This window comes from Trachurus japonicus, chromosome 19 (assembly GCF_045865225.1).
Source record: "Trachurus japonicus isolate A0001 chromosome 19, Traja_1.0".
In the NCBI taxonomy this organism is placed as follows: Eukaryota; Metazoa; Chordata; class Actinopteri; order Carangiformes; family Carangidae; genus Trachurus; species Trachurus japonicus.
In genome coordinates, this window is record NC_140925.1 from 16,985,694 (window position 1) to 17,004,602 (window position 18,909).

At 43.3% G+C, this 18,909-nt stretch overlaps 1 protein-coding gene across 1 annotated transcript in view; it reads right to left on the minus strand.

The window, feature by feature from the left end:
* Positions 1-18,909, minus strand: part of cacna1g (calcium channel, voltage-dependent, T type, alpha 1G subunit) — a 144,889-nt gene continuing 125,980 nt past the window's right edge. The window contains exons 30-38 of the mRNA XM_085762278.1: positions 17,081-17,151; positions 16,052-16,130; positions 15,532-15,653; positions 14,459-14,872; positions 11,259-11,411; positions 8,244-8,366; positions 5,480-5,684; positions 5,056-5,225; positions 1-1,750 (exon numbers count right to left, since the gene is read on the minus strand). Of these exons, the coding sequence (XP_085618404.1) occupies positions 755-1,750; positions 5,056-5,225; positions 5,480-5,684; positions 8,244-8,366; positions 11,259-11,411; positions 14,459-14,872; positions 15,532-15,653; positions 16,052-16,130; positions 17,081-17,151 (2,333 nt within the window). The 3' untranslated portion in view covers positions 1-754. The remainder of the gene's footprint in view (positions 1,751-5,055; positions 5,226-5,479; positions 5,685-8,243; positions 8,367-11,258; positions 11,412-14,458; positions 14,873-15,531; positions 15,654-16,051; positions 16,131-17,080; positions 17,152-18,909) is intronic.

The window sequence follows — 18,909 nt, forward strand, 5'->3', positions numbered from 1 at the left end:
TCTAATGCATGTGCTTAAAAATCCAAGCTCAGTTTAATGACTTGTTTTTTTTATATATATCTTTATATATTATTCCTACAAATACATGGTTTTCAGCACTTTGAAAAACATTCACTTTCCTCAGTAAACCAAGAAAGCTAGAAATATCCTACAGTGAAAAAAAGAGAAAGGCATTTTTGACAAAAAACAAAAAAACAAAACAAAAAACAAAAATCACATAAAGACATGAAAATAACAATCGAATGTAATCCGAAAAAACAACATCCTGTACAAACACTATGGCCCAATAATTTAAGAAAATAGTGTCTCTAAAACGTTCATATTGCTTTGTACCTCCACTGACCGGGCAAAGTCTACCCTGTGCAACACCAGGCAGTTCAGATGCCACCACAGAGGCGCCAGATCCCAGGTGCTGATGTCACTCCAGAGGTTACGGGGACAAGCTGCAGCCGGCGGCATGCAGGCATCGCAGAAGACAAACGGTCCGGTTTGTGTTCTCTTCTTTTCTCTGGTTGTTTTGGCAGTAACAATACAAAGACAAGGGATGGTCACACTACTACAGTACTGCACTCCTTATGAAACCAAGGATGTTTTTACTGTTTGTTGTAGTTTTACCATTATTACTCTCTACAGCATTATTACTAGAACTATCACCATCACAGACACACAGAGTGCATCGTGTGTTTGTGTTTGTGTGGAGGGTTCGTCAAGCCGTGTGCGTGTGTGTGTCCGTGTGTGTCGGAGTTATCAGTGTTCAGTGCTCAGAACTTGTCTTCTCGAAGGAGAAACTGGGAAGAGTCAATAGCTTGGGGTTGGTGTTGAGGTTTGACGAGCCTCCGTTCTGTCCCGACCCCTCTCCGACTCCCAGGTCGAAGGAGTCCTTGGAGTCACTAGAGGGCGCTCTCCTCCTCAGGCAGGTGTCCTGGTTGGGCAGAGGAGGGGGCATCCCCAACCCACCCAGCACACCCAGGCCCGGGTAGAGGCCGGACTGAGGCTCTAGGCCGTCCGGAGGGTCTACGGAGATGCAGGGCGGGCTCATCTTCTTCTTGCGTCGAGGTGAGGGCAGCGAGGTCTGAGTGGGGGTCTGGCTCTGGATCTGCAGGCTGTCGGCCCGCGACACAAAGCCGGAGGAGGTGGAGGCGGAGCTGCGCTGGGGGCTGGACTCCACCGAGGAGCACACTTCTACAGAATGGCGCCGGGGGTCGTCCAGCCAGGAGGACGGCCGGGGGCGGGGCACCGGGGCGCCGCGGCCCTGCACGTCGGCGCTGTGGAACCGCTTCAGCTGCCTCAGATACGGACTCCGGCTCTCCCGCGAGCCGGTGTAGGAGCTGTAACCCTCGTTACTGCCCTGGCTGTCGTCCGCCAAGACGTCGTCGCTGTCGGCCAACCCCGTGCGGGTGAGGAGGGACACTTCCTGATCTACCGAGGCCTCCTCCCGTTGGTGCGAGCCTACTGGTAAGAGCGGAGGAAGCGTGGAGGGCGATGGGGAGTAGGAGGCGGGGCGGTGTTGGTCGTGCTGCTGGGTGTGCACGCTGCCGGGGCGCGAGGGTGTGGGGGAGGCGCCCGGCGTGGCGGGGACCAGGCAGAGGGCGGGCTGCTGATGGTGATGGGAGCAGGGGGTGGGAGATGGGTGGGAGGGGGAGGAGGAGGGAGACGGAGGGAGCCCCAGGGAGGCCACATTCACAAGTCCTTCCTTGCTCTCTCCTCCGTCTGAACACAGGGCCTCCTGAGAATCAGTAGACACTGCAACCTGGAAGACGGGCGGGGGGGAGGGGGAGGGGCATGGAGGGGAGGGTGGGGTGGGGTGGGCAGGAGGGGTGTAATATTTAGGAGGGATTGGAGCATGAGCAATAAGAGGGAGGGAAGGGAGTGTGTGAACAGGGATGAGAGAACATGACAGGGGAGACTAGTTAGTGTGAAGTGATGAGGATGAGCAGCAGTAGTTTGGGTCAAAGTTCACAGTCTGATCAGGTCCCATTTATATCAATGTGTCAGAAATCTGAATATGGACACAGAGGTTACACTGCATTGCATATAGGATTTGCCAAAAGGAAGTTGAGTAAACAACTTTTTACACTGTTGGATGTTTTCTTTGGTTTTATTCTATAATATAAAGCCTCTCCCCCACTCATTTTTTTCCTACAGTTGCTTTGAACATTGCAGAATAAAATGCGAGCAGAGTGTGAGACAAGAACAGTTTATGTTAAATCTTAACTAGTTTTCAAGCCAAATCTGTGCAACTTACATAAATGTGGTGTAGAAACTTAAAATCTCCAGTATGCAAATACTGAGAAAGGATTTATCAATGAGGAGTAAAAATATTTTCTTTTCTTTTTTTCAACTGGATATTTAAAACTTAATTTCTTAAAAAAACAAAAACAAACACAAATTAAAATTCAAAACTGCTTATTTGTGCTATAAAACATATCTACAGAAGATCTTTAGAATTAGATTAAATTGACTTACAATGTACACAAACTCCCCTGAAAATCTCAATATCATAATTCTAAAAATTACTTTTTGAAAAATTTTCCTGCAAGTTATGTTACAAATCACTATGTGATAATAGGAAATGTTAGACACCAACTCATATGAAAAGTCTTCAAGTAAAAAAAACATGAACACTTTTGTCACAACCTCATATGGTCCAGTATGCCAGGGTGCTGTGATCAGCAGTGACCAGTGAACTCTGAGCCAGACTACCTGACCCTCTAATCTTTGACCATTCACACAAAACCCTATAAACTGTCAGCATTAGGAGTTTGCAGTTGAATTTTTAACACACTTCTGATCGGTGTTTCCGTGCCTTCATCCTTACCTCTGTACAGAATCATCTACAGGGTGTAAGGCCAATAGGTAGAGGGTGAAAACAACATGTAACTACTACAGGAGAGGAAGGGTTAGTAAGCGTAATGGTTGATAAAACTCATAAAATGTCCTCATGAACTCATGACTTTGTTTCACACAGTCCTCAGGCTGTGGGAAGAAAATCGATGATATTTAATAAATATAATTGTGTTATTAAACCAAAGGAAGCTCTTGGATCTATGAAGGTGAGGAAACAAGGCATGCAGGATGAGAATTAGGGCGCAGCAGTTTGAGAAATGTTTAGAAGCATGGGTTTCCCTACATGGGCCTGAATGGCATGACCACAGTGACACCTAGTGGTCAGAGTGAGCACATCCAGGCCAGGCCAATCACCAGCCACAGCAGTAAAAGAACTTTCTGGAGCCAGACTTAAAAAATCCAGTCAGACGTTTTAAAGCAGAAACTGAGTCACGTACAGTAACTACCACTCTGTGGTCAGCAGCCATGTACTTACAAGCTCTAAACTACTCATTAGAAAATACACAGGTGCACTATCACCATGGTATACAATGGCCAAATGCATATAGACAACACTTCCCTGAGTTGTATAGTTTGTGATATAGTAAGTGCACTGCATTGTGGGTAAAATGATCAACCAAATAAGATGTTGGTCTGGCTAAAATACATTCTATCACTCAGCTACTGAAGAATCCACAGATGGAGAAATACAGTATGCTCATGTAAGAATATTGGAGAATTAATAAACTCAAGGTCTCATTAAAATGTTTCCACAGGCAAAGAGCCTCCTGTTGGAGAGCTTGAGATGCTTTGTGGCTGATGGTTAGCAGAAGACAAACAAATGTGAAACAAAGGCGAGAAAAAAGGAGGGAAGCCTGTGTGTGTGTGTGTGTGTGTGTGTGTGTGTGTTTGTTTATGTTTATGTGTGTGCGTGTCTGTGTGTGTTGTTAGTCTGCCGGTCTGAAGATGAACATGGAGTCCAGCCTTTCTGAAAGGCCCAGTGGTAACTGTTTCAGAAACAGGAGTATCTGTGTTTCAGCAGCATTTCAGGGTCGGGCGGCTTTTGGACCCAACTGAGCTGGGATCAGAGAATAACAGATGACATGGAGAATGACACAGCAGAGCAGTTAGTAACAGACAGAAGGGGAGAAAGAAGGAAGAAGACAAGTGAAATTGTTTAGAAACATGCAACGTGAAAAGATTTAAACCACTGATTGTCCACAGTGGAATTTTTTGAGGCTTCATCATGAGGCTACTCAACACCACCTTACATAATGTATATTTATTTATCAGATAGGATTGTAAAATATAAGGGGTGATTGAGTCCAATCAAACTCAGTGTCATGCAGGTATTCTTTATTACTTATTTAAAGAAACTGCATCTAAATTCATCACTTTTTGTTGTTTGAATTTCAAACCTGCAAGTATGTCTCATGTTTCCGTCACAAACCTTAAATAGAATAAAAAGAATATGTATTCTTGTACTACTCACTCATCATGACTTTTTCCAAAAGGCTTTCATTGGAAACTAACATTTGCTCCTCATCTTAAAGGGATAGTTCAACATTTTGACAAATTGACCATTGCCATAATCCCTATAGCTTTAGGAGTAGGTTCGTTACCTTTAATTGTCGGTGTGAGATATTTTTAGAATGGCGGAGCAGAGCCGTGAGCTGCTCAGAGCTACGCTACGGAGGCTAATGGGATTTCTTGGTTTCCATCATCAAACTCATCAAATACACAATCCAACAACTCCAAAACGCTCTTGTGGACAAGTTGTGACCTGCACATTCACCACGCTATGAGATAACAGAACGTTACGAGACGGAGTTGTTATCAAGGTAGATTCATGCAAAACCGCTGTTTTGCAGTTGTTGGATTGTGTATTTGATGAGTTTGATGAGGGAAACCAAGAAATCCCATTAGCCTCCGTAGGGTAACTCTGAGCAGCTTGCGGCTCTATTCCGCCGTTCCAAAAATAGCTTGCACCGACAATTAAAGGTAACAAACCTACTCCTACAACTATAGGGATTATGGCAATGGGCCAATTTGCCAAAATGTTGAACTATCCCTTTAAACAAAAAGTAAAGTCAGCACCTTTAGTTTATGGAATGATCACAGCTAGGAAACATTTACATAGAACAGTGCTGTTGCCACATATACAGTAGTATGATATGAACAGGATCGGACCAGAGTGAAGTGAAATTTGGAAACAGCATGATTTCTTACCTGTCTACGAAGTGTGCGACTGAATGTGTGCGTGCGTTTGGGCGGGGGTAATCGTGGTATACTCTCTGAGTCCGAGTGGCTGTGAGGGCTGATGGGTCTGAAGAGGTCTGTGGGAATAGCCAGCTGCTGGGAGAACTCCTCTGGCTGTGAACGCACTGAGGCACTGGAGCCTGCACACAAACAGAGACACTTAGAGCAGCTGTGGCCTCGGAGGAAATGACCTTACCAGGCATCCTATAATATGACACAAATCCAAGCTACACAGTCTTTCTAACACATTTAAAGTTGGTATCTCTCTAAGACAATGTGAACAAAGAGGTGGTGATCGTCAGCATACACTGAAAACAGACAGGATCTTAACACGTTGGAGCTGACTGAACCAGAGCCAAGTTGTTGTAAGTTGTGTTTCATTTTCATATATTACCCGAATGGGCCCTGAGGGTGTCCGTGTTGTGTGTCCCCTGCGTCTGTGCTGAAAGCTGTGATGAAGCTGTAGCTGTGTGTCCAAAAGGCTGCAGGGGGAGGAACATGTAGCTGTCGTTGGGCAGGGAGTGTGTGCGTCCCACCGTTGGCTTCCTGACGCTCAGCAGGTTGTCCTGCAGCGGCTCTACGGGATCCAGCTGCTCCGGCTGCAGGAAGAGAGGACAGAGTCAGGGTCTATCTGGAGATGGAAGGACTTAGGGGGGCGGGGGGTGTACTCTTTAATAATTCACACACTCTCACAGTGTTTCTAACATTTTTAAAGTTAGTATCGCTCTAAGACAATATGAACAAAGAGGCAGTGATCGTCAGCAGAACAGACAGGATCTTTGCATGTTGGAGTCGACTGGACCAGAGCTGCCACAGATCACAGTTAGTGCTTCAATTTCCAAGCGCTTTCATTTTTTCATCATAAGAGACTCTGTGTCTTGTGTTTGCATTTACCCTCGTTTACGTAAGCCTGTTCCGTGATTGTGTGTCAGCTAGGGGCAGTGTCCTGCAGCCTAAACCCATCACAGAACCAGTTCACATTCACCTCACCACAGAGCTACTGGAGCTCCAGCACCCATCACAGCCCCCAGTAACACCCACACCACAACCCAAAGAAGAGTGAAAACCACTACACCAGAGGACGCTACAAACACGGAGAAGACTGATAGGAAGGTCGAGGACTCACATGTAAAGCACATAGGAAAAAAACACGAAAAAAAAAGGAGAGGAACAGAAGAGAGAAAGTTAGAGAGAGGAGAAAGGAAAATAACAGCAGAGAAGGAGGAACTGCAAACTGGCAGGAGGTGCACTACTCTACTGGACTGGACTGGACTGGACTGGAGAGAGTAACACACACCAGGCTGGAAAGGTGGAATGAGAAAGAGAAAGTTGGAGGGCACATGGTTAGATTCACCAGGGTCTTTCAACACCACCTGTACTCCTCTACCTCTTCAGTGTAATGTGCTTTTCTTTTCTTTGGTGTTTGTCCCAGCACAGTCCAATTAACAGTGATGAGGCCTATGTCAAGTGCTGCTGGCAGTGACTGATGATAAATAAAGTGTCTTCTCTGCATCGCTGGCCTGGACGTGCAGCATGAAGGTTACAGTGACTCTCGCTGGGGAAGACTTGTGGGTTGGATCATGAAAAAGCCAAACTGGTGGTTAATTACTCCTCAACACCCTGATATCATTCAATTTGTGGAATGTATAGATGCGGTGTCTGAAAAAAGGCAAAGAATAACAGTACCTTTCCTCTCAGCAGGTCCATTATTTTCTAGATCAAGTCATTTCAGACTGGATTCATGAGCTAGACCACGACCACTTTATATCTGACTACTACTAGACTGAGACTGGTTACCCATAACTACTACTGAAGTAACGATTTTAATTCCTACTCACAAACTGACTCACTAACTTCTGTATTTAGAGTGACATCTCTAATAAATCAACTTGTTTTAATCTGAAATTTACAACTGCAACTGTGTTTATTTATTCATGGTACCTATTCATTGTATTATTCACTGCATTTGCATCAATGCATTTTCTTTTTTTTTGCAAATTAGCTGAAGCTAAATGTCTTATATGCATCACATTTTCCTATTTTCTGTGGCAATGTTGTATGTATTGCCCCTTTTATTCCTTGTGGTGTACTGCTGTATTTTATTTATTTATTTATTAGGGACGTCGGACGCAAATTAGCCGCCTGGCTATAATCCGGCATATTTACAGCAGTATTTCTTTTAGTTATACTAATGTTCATTAATATGCACTGTCCCTATTCAAATAAATGTTATTATTATTATTATTATGTTAAATAAACATTAAAATAAAAATAAATAGGAAGCTAAGAGATGTGAAATAATATGTTACTGTGTTTACTGTATTGGCGGTGTTAGGTAAAAGTTAAAAATTGCTAGAAAACCATGGCCCATAATAAAACTACAGAACTTAGATACACCAGACTCACTTATTAACTTCCTAAAAACACCACATGAACTGTCAGTCTCTACTTATAACCCACAGTTGCTATGGAGCAATATTCTTACCGGTGAGTTCCTTTTTTTAGGTTCTGTTTACTTTCGTGTGACACCACTGATTTCCTTCTCATTGTTTGGATTTTGTATTGTGATTAAATCTCGGATGCAAATCTCAAAGGTTTGTGGTGGTGCCGCACTCCTTAACAGTCCTCCCACACACACATCACACACACAGCGCCGTTACTATTCTGAGAGCGGAAAAAAGTTGCACACAAGACTGAAATTACAGTCTACCGTCGTCATTGTCAAAACTCTGCTCACTCACTGTGGCTTATGCATTCATAGAGGTGTAGTCCACATAGGACCTGGTGGTGGTGTAGCCTACTTAACTTTATACTGTGTCCCACCACTTGTTTAAGCTGTTAATACACCTGAGAGTATAGCAATGCACCAACGAAAGGAGAAAACTGACAAAGAGATGGGAACAATGGAGAATTTGAAATACCAAAAATTAGCTTTGCAAATGATGACTTACAAAGCTACTTAGAGTAATATTTTTAGTTGTGCTGGGACGACTGGTGAGGGATCTAATTTATTATCATGCTTGTTTCCTCCTGCCAACCTGTCACGAGTGTAGTGGGACAAGTGGCTTTGGAAGCGCCCTGGGAAAGGAAACACTACAAGATACTGCAGAGGGGGACGAAGAGGTATGGAGAAAGAGAAAGAGAGGAACTGTCAGTACATTGCATTCCAGGCTGCTTAGAAAGAGGGGGTTAAAATCGTCAGGGCCCGAGTCGTCTGTCAGAGCTAGGGACCAGGATTTCTCAGAGGCCAGAGACAGAGCTTCCATCTCCGCTAGAGGGATCTAGGCAGGAAGAGACAATGGCTGGTGAGCAGAGAAAACAAATGCACACACCGTGCAACATAGAAAAATAAGGACACTAGACATAGTTAAGACCTGTAGCTAACGGGAAAATACACATTTGAAACGACATGTACAGTACAAAACCAGAATAATGTGGAGGAGCAAAAGCAGCAAAGAGAAACGACAACGCAACATTTGTAGGTATGAGAACTGCTTTCCCACCTTTAGACGTAGAGTTAGTTACCAACAGCAACACACACACACACACACACACACACACACACACACACACACACACACACACACAGAGTCAAATGTACAGTCTGATAAAGCACAATAAAACAGTTAAACATAATGCAGATGAGATGATCACAATCATGGGAACAAATGGATGGGAAGGGGCTTCATTTTTATAATTTATACCTTATGTGAATGTGTGGAAATTCCAAAATGATGGAGGCTATATAAACTGAAGCTATTTTTAGAACGGCGTAGCAGAGCCGCGAGCTGCTCAGAGCTATGCTATAGCGTGGTGAATGTGCAGATCACAACTTGTCCACCAGAGCGTTTTGGAGTTGTTGGATTGTGTATTTGATGAGGGAAACCAAGAAATTCCATTAGCCTCCATAGTGTTGCTCTGAGCAGCTCACGGCTCTGCTCCGCTGTTCTAAAAATAGCTTGCACCGACAATTAAAGGTAAGAAACCTACTCCTAAAACTATAGGGATTATGGCAATGGGTCACTTTACTAAAATGTTGAACTATCCCTTTAAATGAATTGTTTTAAAGTAACTCATTTTGAGTTACAGTGAGTCACATCACTGACTGAACTCTGCATTGTGGAGTGTGTGTTGACATGTCTAATGTGCATGCTAGCTGCTGTGTATCTGGCCTCACACCTGTTTAATAGGGACAAGTCTCTCTAAAAGGTGAGTGGGACAGACCTGGGACCCGAATAGAAAACATTTGCTAACATACCTGAAGGAGCTGCAGGGAAGGAGGGGTGGTCTAATAATAATGACACCTCAAATCCATTTAAAGCTTTTAGACTTAAAGGGTAGTGGATGAGGATTTGCAATGCAAATGTTATTGGCTAAAATTTGCTGTCAGACAAAAAGAAGCACCCAGATGCATTATTCAGTGACTCAGTGATACATAGCTTATTGATTTGACCATTCATTTGCAGACTTGAGTGCAGCTACTTGGTTTTAGAAATACTCTCAACGTGTCACCACTTTGCCAGAAAAATAGGTATCCACATCTATAAACACACAGACGCGTCAGACCCACGTATACGTACACAGACAGAGTTGTGAGGGGAGACGGAGCAGACTCTAAACCATGTCACTGAGGCAGCTGAAGCAGACCAAAGAACCTGCCAAGCATGGAGCCGAGACGTGAGCGTGGGGATGAGATCACAGCTGAGGCGGGATGTGACACTTGCTCATCACAGGAGTGGTTAGAAAGGGAGAGATACTCAACGTGGAGGAACGTCGGTGCAGAGATGGTAAATGTGTAGGGCTGCGGGACGTTTAACAAAACCACATGCTTTTTCACTGAATCTTGAAATTCAGCTCTATAGATTAGATGAATTTACTTGCTGTATACTTTACAGGCCAGGGATTCTGTGCACCACAAAACTATCCATCTTTGATAAATTTTAGTCTGGTACAGTGCCATAAAATGTTGTTTTCATTAAAATGAGTAGTAAATTGTGCCAATAGTGGTGAGATCATTCCACTTGTTTCCAGTAAAATACAGCTCAGTCAGTCTGCCTTATTTAAAAGCTTAGTTCACCCAAATTACAGAAAAGGTCCTTTCTTTTCTTCATTTTACCTCTACTGCTTTTCTATCAAAGAACATATCATTATTATTATCAACTTTTTTTTTTGCTTATGACCACGTCTCTGGTTGGAGGATTTGTTTGGTAAGGATTGGAAACTACAGAGGACCTTTGTCATAATGAATGTGGTTTGAATTACAGAAGTCTGTGGTTAATAAGGAGCAACATGAAAATCCCTATGTGAATTACGTTGTTTTGTTACAATGTTACTTAACTTGTGATGATGTGTAGAGGCCTGCAGAAGTAAAAGAAAATTACAGGACTTCATGAGAAAGACATTCACTCCAGTAAGTGTCCACCTCTTCTGCTGATATGTTGTCCGTCTGGTGGTAAATATTCTTAGGGAATATTATTTTGAAAGAAATGTATTCCACTGAAGATTGTCTGTGGACTATTAACTATCTCCCTGAATGATACTGAATTTTCTATATGTCAGAGGTCCACTCAGCTCCACTTCACTATCACAGATAGATAAATCAGAGGCTGGACACATGAAGCCAAAACTATTTATATAGATAGACACAGGTGAATGTGTTATTTCTCTTTTTTTGTAACATGAGTGAACAAACCCTTTAAAGGCATTGTCACACATTTTAAAGGTTCTGTAAACCAGATTTTAAACAATGATATGACATAACCAACTACTAATGTAAAGCTATACTGAAATAATATCACCATGAGCAGCCGCACCCACTCATCTGTATTTTATGTTGGTATTTCAGGTTGGTAGTGATATGGGAGTGCATGTCTGTGTATGAAAGTCACTCCTGGGGGAATCATTGGTCCGCTCCACATTTATAAAACACAGAGATGTGCATCAGTCATCCACTGGCAGCTAGTGATGGTTGTTTACAGAAACTTTAAGAAAATCCATGTGTTACAGGTCACATGAATCCCTTTGACTGAGGCGAGATCTGTTGTCTCTTGTTGTTTTGTAGAAATCGGTGTAATTTAGAGCAGCAGCCCTACATATTGAACAGAAATATACCCACTGGACATGGATGGAATGGAGGAGGTGAGTCATCAGTGGTGTTACTGGTGATTATTGACCTTCTTGTCAGAACTGTGCTTGCGGGACCTGGGGGGCAGCGCGTAGAAGTGGCAGATAGAGCCGGACAGGTTGTCCATCAGACTCAACTCTCCCTCCATTGAACCCTGGATGACCAGGGAGACCGAGTCAAACAGCGCTCTCCGCTGTACAAACTTGGGTAATGTAAAGAGACAGGAGAGACAGAGAGAAACAGAGGGACAGCAGAGGTGGTAGAGAAAGACAAGGAGAGGGTAACAAAAAGACGGGAGTCAAGACAGAGACACATGAATAAATGGGGATAGAAAGGATGAATCACAGAGACAGGAAAGAAGGAAAAAGATAGTCGATCAGGCAGACAAACAGACAGACAGACAGAAACAAGATAAAAGAAACATATCCAAGCAGCAGGTCTCAGTTACACTTTACATCAAACGTAGCTTTAGTTTGTGTCCAGATTTGTCAGCGTTTTACAAAATCACTGAATATCCATGTACAACCTCCTCCTCCTCAACATCCACTACAAGCAGAATGTGTTTCCATTCAAAGCCACAGGGGGGCACTCCAACACTGCAGTAGAGCTGGTGCCCCACACGGCTGGAGGTTGTGGTTTAACCACTCGTGTTTTGGAGGAGCGGCCGAGGAAGACGGATAACTTCCTAGAGGGAAAACATAACGACAGCGAGACCTCTATTTCCTATCCTCAGAAAGTTCTCTGCTGTCTGGAAATAGCTGTTGAAGTGAACAACAAGACCCTGTGGTCCAGTTTTCCCATGTCACTATGACCCATCTGTGAGTGGCATGTCCTCTACAGGGACCAGCCACACACACATACAGTACAGTACAGTATGTGGCTAGTGTGGCAGGAATTAATGCACAAACACTGTAAGTCAGCTGCAGTGGCGAACCTAGATTTTGGGGGCCCAGTTAAAGAAGCCCATAGTCCATCTAAATAGACCACAAATAGACTTCACATACAGACCACCAGTGGATGCTACCTAGAGTAAACACTAGTATAGTACTGTATAGCGTAACATAACATAACATAACATAACATAACATAACATAACATAACATAACATAACATAACATAACATAGCATAGCGCAGTGCAGTACAGTAAAGTATAGTATATAGCAGCATAGTATAGCATAGCATAGCACAGTATAGTATAGTATAGTAGTAGCACAGCACACTGCAGTACACTAATGCATAGTACACTAATGAATTTCCCTTTGGGTTTTAATAAAGGGTTAGCTTACAGTATTGTAAGCATTAGCATGGTACAGTATATTCTTCTATCTTTTAGCTACTTACTTTTTACTTTTATCTTTTATCTATAGTACGGTATAGAATCACTGTATAGTGTCGTTATGGGAGACCTGGGGGGTTGTCATTGCTAAATGTGCCATTACAAGGGGCCAATGGAGGCTCCTTTTCTATATAGATGCCCCAAACATTTGCCTCCTCTTTGCCCACCTCTGGTCATCAGATATGAGCCATTATATTTTGTGGATGCATTACTGACTTAAAATAAGCCATAATAATCTGTTAAAAGAATAAGTCAATATTGAAATAAAAACCTCTCTGACCCATGAAATTATCTTATAAAATATACTGCACTTACAAATATGGGTTGATTTTGTACACATGGCACATAAATGCATCTGTTTGAATTTTAAAATGATGCCTGTCTGTGCAGTTAGTGTTTCCTAATGTGGCCACATCCACTGTAATTTGTTTACGAATGAGATGCGGTTATTACATTAAGAAAGTGACAAGCAGATATTCCTCCCAAGAAATCCATTATTTCAGACACCACCCGGTGTGCTCAGTGTCCCACAGCGTGAGCCAGAGAATTAACTAATGATTTGGACTGGGGTCAGAATTAATGACCAGAGACATGGGGTCATCTGAACAGCATCTCAGCCTGGCCCCCAGCAGGAAGTGACTGCAGAGCATCTGTCATATCACACAGGATGTTGCTGGGAGAACTGGACAGTGTGACCTAGACTTTATCTGGATGTGTTATACTGTATAATAGTATGAGCTTAGACAACGCTGTGAAAAGGACATGTAGCTATAAAGTGACCTACAGTACATGTGACAAGTGTGTCGAGGAAAATCACAAACACCCAGCAACACGCACGTGGACACACCCTAACCAAACAAGCTGATATTAAAGGTGATGTAGAACTCAACTACTGTACTACCAGTTCCAATTCTGATTGTTCTGTTTGGGTTTTAGTAAAATACAATATTTTTAAATTACTGTATAACTTAATAGTAACACAGACATAGCTGAAGTTGTGTTTTAAGAGATGCAAACATGGCTGATGAGCAGGGATGACACTGCTCATTGATCCGACACTTTAACGGTGCTATTATTGATATTTTCGTTATTTTGTTAGAGGAGAAAAAAAGAAAATAATCAACATTACTTTAGGATCTCATATGTTAACAGTCGACATCCTTGATAAACCTTACCAGCACTGAATATATCATCATTATGTACCACTGATTTTGTCATTACAGAAATGTAAAACAAATGTAATACACATTGATTCACTACAGTAACCTGTAACCTCATTTCTGCACAGTTCTGTCTAGTTCCGATGTAATCTAAGAACACATTCACAACAATCAGCTGGATAACGGTTACCTACCTGCCATCATTAACACCTGTTTGTGTAATTCAGCTAACTGTGTTTAATGTAATTAACTCTGTGTATGAGCTGCAGGCTGCAGCATATAAATCACACCTGGACCAAGGATGGATGTGCTGAATTTTCACTGAATGTTTCCAGAGATCACTTGTGATTCCAAAAAAAACATTTCAGCAACAATTAAATCTCTCCACCATAGAGTGCAGTGAGTGCTGCATGGAGAGTGTTGCCCCCACCCCTCACTCAGACAGGGTCAGAAAGAGAAAGAGGGATGCAGGTGAACTTTTGCACTGCAGCTTTCGTCAGAAATAGAGTTGGTGAAACAGAATACGTGACAGAACTTTTATCTAGCAAGAAAAAGCCAGAAATCTATTTATTTAACATCCCATGGTCTTTAAAAATCAGCCCTGGGGGCCTTTGAACAGCCAGTTCTTGTTCCCATCTCTGGATAAAAGAAGTATAAGAACGCCTTATATACCTTGTAAGTCTCCATGTGGCCATGTTTATGTCATACAGACACACATTTAACATATAGGCAACATGAAAAAGATTGTATACCTCCAGTGGAGGGTCCAGGCATGATGGGGGATCTGCCATGATGTTTGGAGACTCTCTGGTTTTATCAGCAGTGGGCGAGTCCATGAGACCGTCTCTTTCCTGCTCTCTGGCCCCTCCTCCGCCTGACTTCCAGGGTGAACCCCCAGAACTGGACCTGTCCATGCCCAGTGCCAGCTGGGGCGACCTCGGGGACGCCATGTCTCCCACGTCCACCTGGAGCTCCAGTTCTGCCTCCGCCTCGTTCTCCGCCGCCTTGGCCTCCTTGTTGCTCTCCTCCAGGTGCTTCATCAGGACGGCGATGACCACGTTGACCAGGACAAACTGAGCGGTCAGCACGAAGGAGACAAAGTAGATGGGAGAGACCACGGTGTTGTAGCAGGGGTTGGTGTCTCGGCCACAGTCTCTCAACGTGTCCTGGAGGAAGCATTAAAACCATACATGAGCACATCTGATAGGGATTTAGACGCAGTCTGCACAATACAGTCAAATGTAAGACATACAATAATGTTGCAAAAACATGGATTACACTGATCTCATTCCATTTGCAATGTTTACAGCCACACTAGCACCCTGGCTTTAGAGATGCAGTGGTTGTCTGTCAATCAATATTTCAGTGGCTAATGTAACAGATAACCATGAAATCAAGTACCAACATCATTGACTTGTAGCCAAAAAAGGGGGGTGGGCTGTCCCAAGGGACGACATACCAGCACATCACCCCCAAACCTGCCTCTTGTGCCATTGGCGAATACATTAAAGGGGACATATTATGGAAATATCACTTTCCATCACAAGGCTCTTTAACATGTATTTGAGTGTTTGTCTTGCCTTCCGGCCCCCAAAATGTGAGAATTTACAAAAACATCTGTAATGTGCAGGCTCCCTAGGTTTTGAATTTGCATAATACCACCCCTACCTGGTACCAGTAGAAGGGGCGGGGCGGGGCGAGCGGTGGTTCATTTGCATTTAAAGGGACAGGCACTGAAACCAGCCATTCTTAAAGTATATTTTTTGGGCATTTATGCCTTTTATGGATAGCACAGTTGATCCCAAACTTGCCATACTGGACTCACCTTCATGATGCCGTTCCAGTTGTCTCCCGTGGACACTCTGAACAGCAGCAGGAACGCCATGCCAAAGTTTCTAAATGTAGCGTAGCGCCCCAGACCCTCACATGGGTGGAGCTCATCGCAAACTGTGGAGAAAAGGAAGGAGAGAGAGGAGGGAATGAAGAAGAGAGAAGAGCCAGACAGTACAAGACTGAGATAAAGACAGAGGGATTTTTTCAGGTGTCAGAACATAGGGCTTCAGACTGAAATGATGAGAACTGTGGTACTGTTTTATTACTCTGAAAGCTACGAGCCACAATTAGAGAGATCAATATGGTGTTCCAACAAAGGATTCTCAAATGCAATTAACAGCAGATAGATTAAACCCACAGAGGGGAGAATTAAACACTCGGTGCATGCCTGTGCACGGCCTGTGTGGTGTGTGTCTGTGTCTGTGTCTGCAATCTTTGTATGATGAGCATCCTCTGTTTTGTTTTTTTGTTTTTTTCCTGACTGCCTCAATGCACAGGACATGTGTGCTTACTCAAGTCACCAAACAGCTCCACTCCCAGTGCTGCATAGATAAAGAAGAGAAGCATGAAGAGAAGACCCAGATTGCCCACCTGCAGGGAGACAACAGGAAGAGAGGGGGGGATTAGTCAGAGGAGAGAAATCCCAGGCAAAATAAACCAATAACAGGGACAACAAACAGCTCATTCCAGAGAGAAAATTAAAGAAAGGCTGAGACAAAGCAGCAAGGGGAAGAAAACATGCCATGGCAACTGACTCTCTGAACCCCGTCCTCTGAATAGCAATGCTCCAGACTGAGCTGATGTAGGTACGCAGCTATCAGGTGCAGCACCTCTTCGAAAATGAGCCTCTCAGCTGGAAACATTGAAAAACTCCACTCAACCAAATTTTGCAACCAAGTCATTAAGATGACATTAGCTTAATTGGTTCATTAGCAAACAAGCTACAGCTGATGAAATCTGCCAAGACGGTCGTCATCTATGATCAACACTTCTCTGTCTTTTGTCTGACTCAGAAAGAAAACGAGTGGTAAATCTTACAGTTTGTTTATTATTTGTACCCCGTGCTTGTGAATGAGAGAATGCCATGAATGAGTGACGCAGACAGAGGAGTAAGAGAGGGAAAATAGGAACTGTAATCCTGCAGCTGGACAAGGGTGAATCACAGTTTTGACACAAATGTGGGTTTGGGTAATGAGAAGCTGCAGGGTTTGCTGTCAGTGATGATCAGCACATGGCAACCGGACAGAATCTAATGCTGAGAACTCAGTCCTAGCATGACAGAAGTTGCTCTAATTCACCAGCTCCTCCACCCTCCAAGTCCTCCTACGGTGATTCAGAGAAAAAAAAAACTCACATTGCATGTACTTCGCTATCTCTGCGGGGGGGCTAATAATGCAAATGAGGCTCTCTGGGAGGAGTGAGCACCATAAAAAGAGACGCTTCTGGGATGTGGTTTTTAGGGACAGCTTCTGTGGGATGTGTCAGGATGTGAGAGAGCCGTGGCTTCAGTGGATGTTATGTGGCAGAGTTGAGTGTTTTACCTGAGGCAGGGCTTGCATAACAGTGTCCAGCAAAGCTCTCATCCCCACCGCCATCTTCAAGAGCTTCAATACTGTGGAGGCAGAAAATGGAAAAAGCATCTTTAACAACAGTACAATGAAAATCTATGACCTCATATTAGACATTAAACTGTCAGAGAGATGATATCCTCCTGATTGGAGCTGCAGTTTGATGAGATCACTGGTGTGGCGACAGGTTACCAATAGAGGTCTACCAGAGCTAATATACAAGGTATCATATTGGTATAATAGGTAAAGGTAAGGTATAATAAATACATGGTTATGTAGAGATAAATACATATTCATGTTCATTTACATTCTTTATAATCTTAGCATGTCAACAGTGTAAATTTGCATATCAAAGTTAAACTCTATGTGCAACCTTTGCCTGGATTTTAATGTTTCCCCTCATCCTTGACCCAGTTTCCATTGTTTTCCATCCTGCTGTGTCCAGGCCTTCAGGACCAGATAAACTACCTTGTTATCATTGGTACCGGTCTATAAAATACTGTTACATCACTAGCAAGAACAGGGAGGCAGTCAGAGTCACTGCAAACATCTTGTTTTCATTTTAAAACATGAAATACATAAAATAAAGGGATCATAACATGCCATTAGTATGTTGTAGATGTTTATTATGGTGGTTTTTATTTTAGAAAAACAATATAAGCACCTACATAGGAAAGTGATATAGTGTATTAGGCAGGATCTTTTTTTACTACACACTGTAAAGGTTGTGAGAGTTGTGAATGGGAAAGAAAAATTCATCTTTGAACAACAGAAATTTTACAGGCGCTTGTATAACGGCTCTGAGGACGGTTAAAACACTGCCACACTGGAGCCAGTGTGTAAATGTAATCTATCTAAATCACATCTACATCCAGTCGGGATATGAGATGTACGGTGATGCCAAGTGGAAAAGGAGCCAGCCACTGCACGCATTCCAAATCGCAGCGTCAGACACACATATTACACACAAGAGCGCGCGTGTGTGTGCCAGGTACTGCTGTGACAGTAATCAAGAATGACTTCCTTGCTACTTCTTTTATTACACATTCAGTAATCAGACAAAACAGATGAGCTTCCCTCCTGCCCGTCTCATCTCCTCTCTCTCTCCCCCTCTCTTTTCCTCACCTCCAGTCCTTATCTTTTATTACCTGGACAGTAATCAGCCCAGAGCACATGGGCACTTCAGTTCCTCTCACTCCGGCTAAATCCAGCCCGTCTCTTGAACTCACCCCTCCTAATTCTGAACCTCCTCTGCCCGTTTCCATCATTTATTCTGCCTCCAAATACCCTGCACTCTCTCTCTCTCTCTCTCTCTCTCTCTCTCTTCCACCTACACACCTTTCCTGTTGTCATTTATCTCCTCCTCGTTCACTTCATCTCTAGCCCCAACTCTAATATCAATTGATCCTCTTTGCGACTTCTTTCCATAGAATAATCTATTTTGGAATCAGGAGTTATTCATCATCCCTGCCTCCTCTTTTTTTTATTTTCTCTTCCCTCTCACTTCTCATTGATTCCCTCCAATCTCAGTTTCTCACAGCTTAATTCACATACTATCACAATGCACCTTGGCTCTCCTCCATCCTCTGCTATTTCTCTCTCTCTTTTATCCCTCTCTATCTCTTTGTTTCTTCTCAGAACTATGTGTGACAACTAACTGTGCTCCTTGGTGCCATCTGGTCTGCTCACACCCTGCTCAAGCCCTGCTGAGACGTGCCATGCAAAAATGACTGGGAGGGGAGACCCAGGGATGTGGCTGTTTTATCAGGCATCTTAAAAAGAACGGTACAGTTAATGAGGGT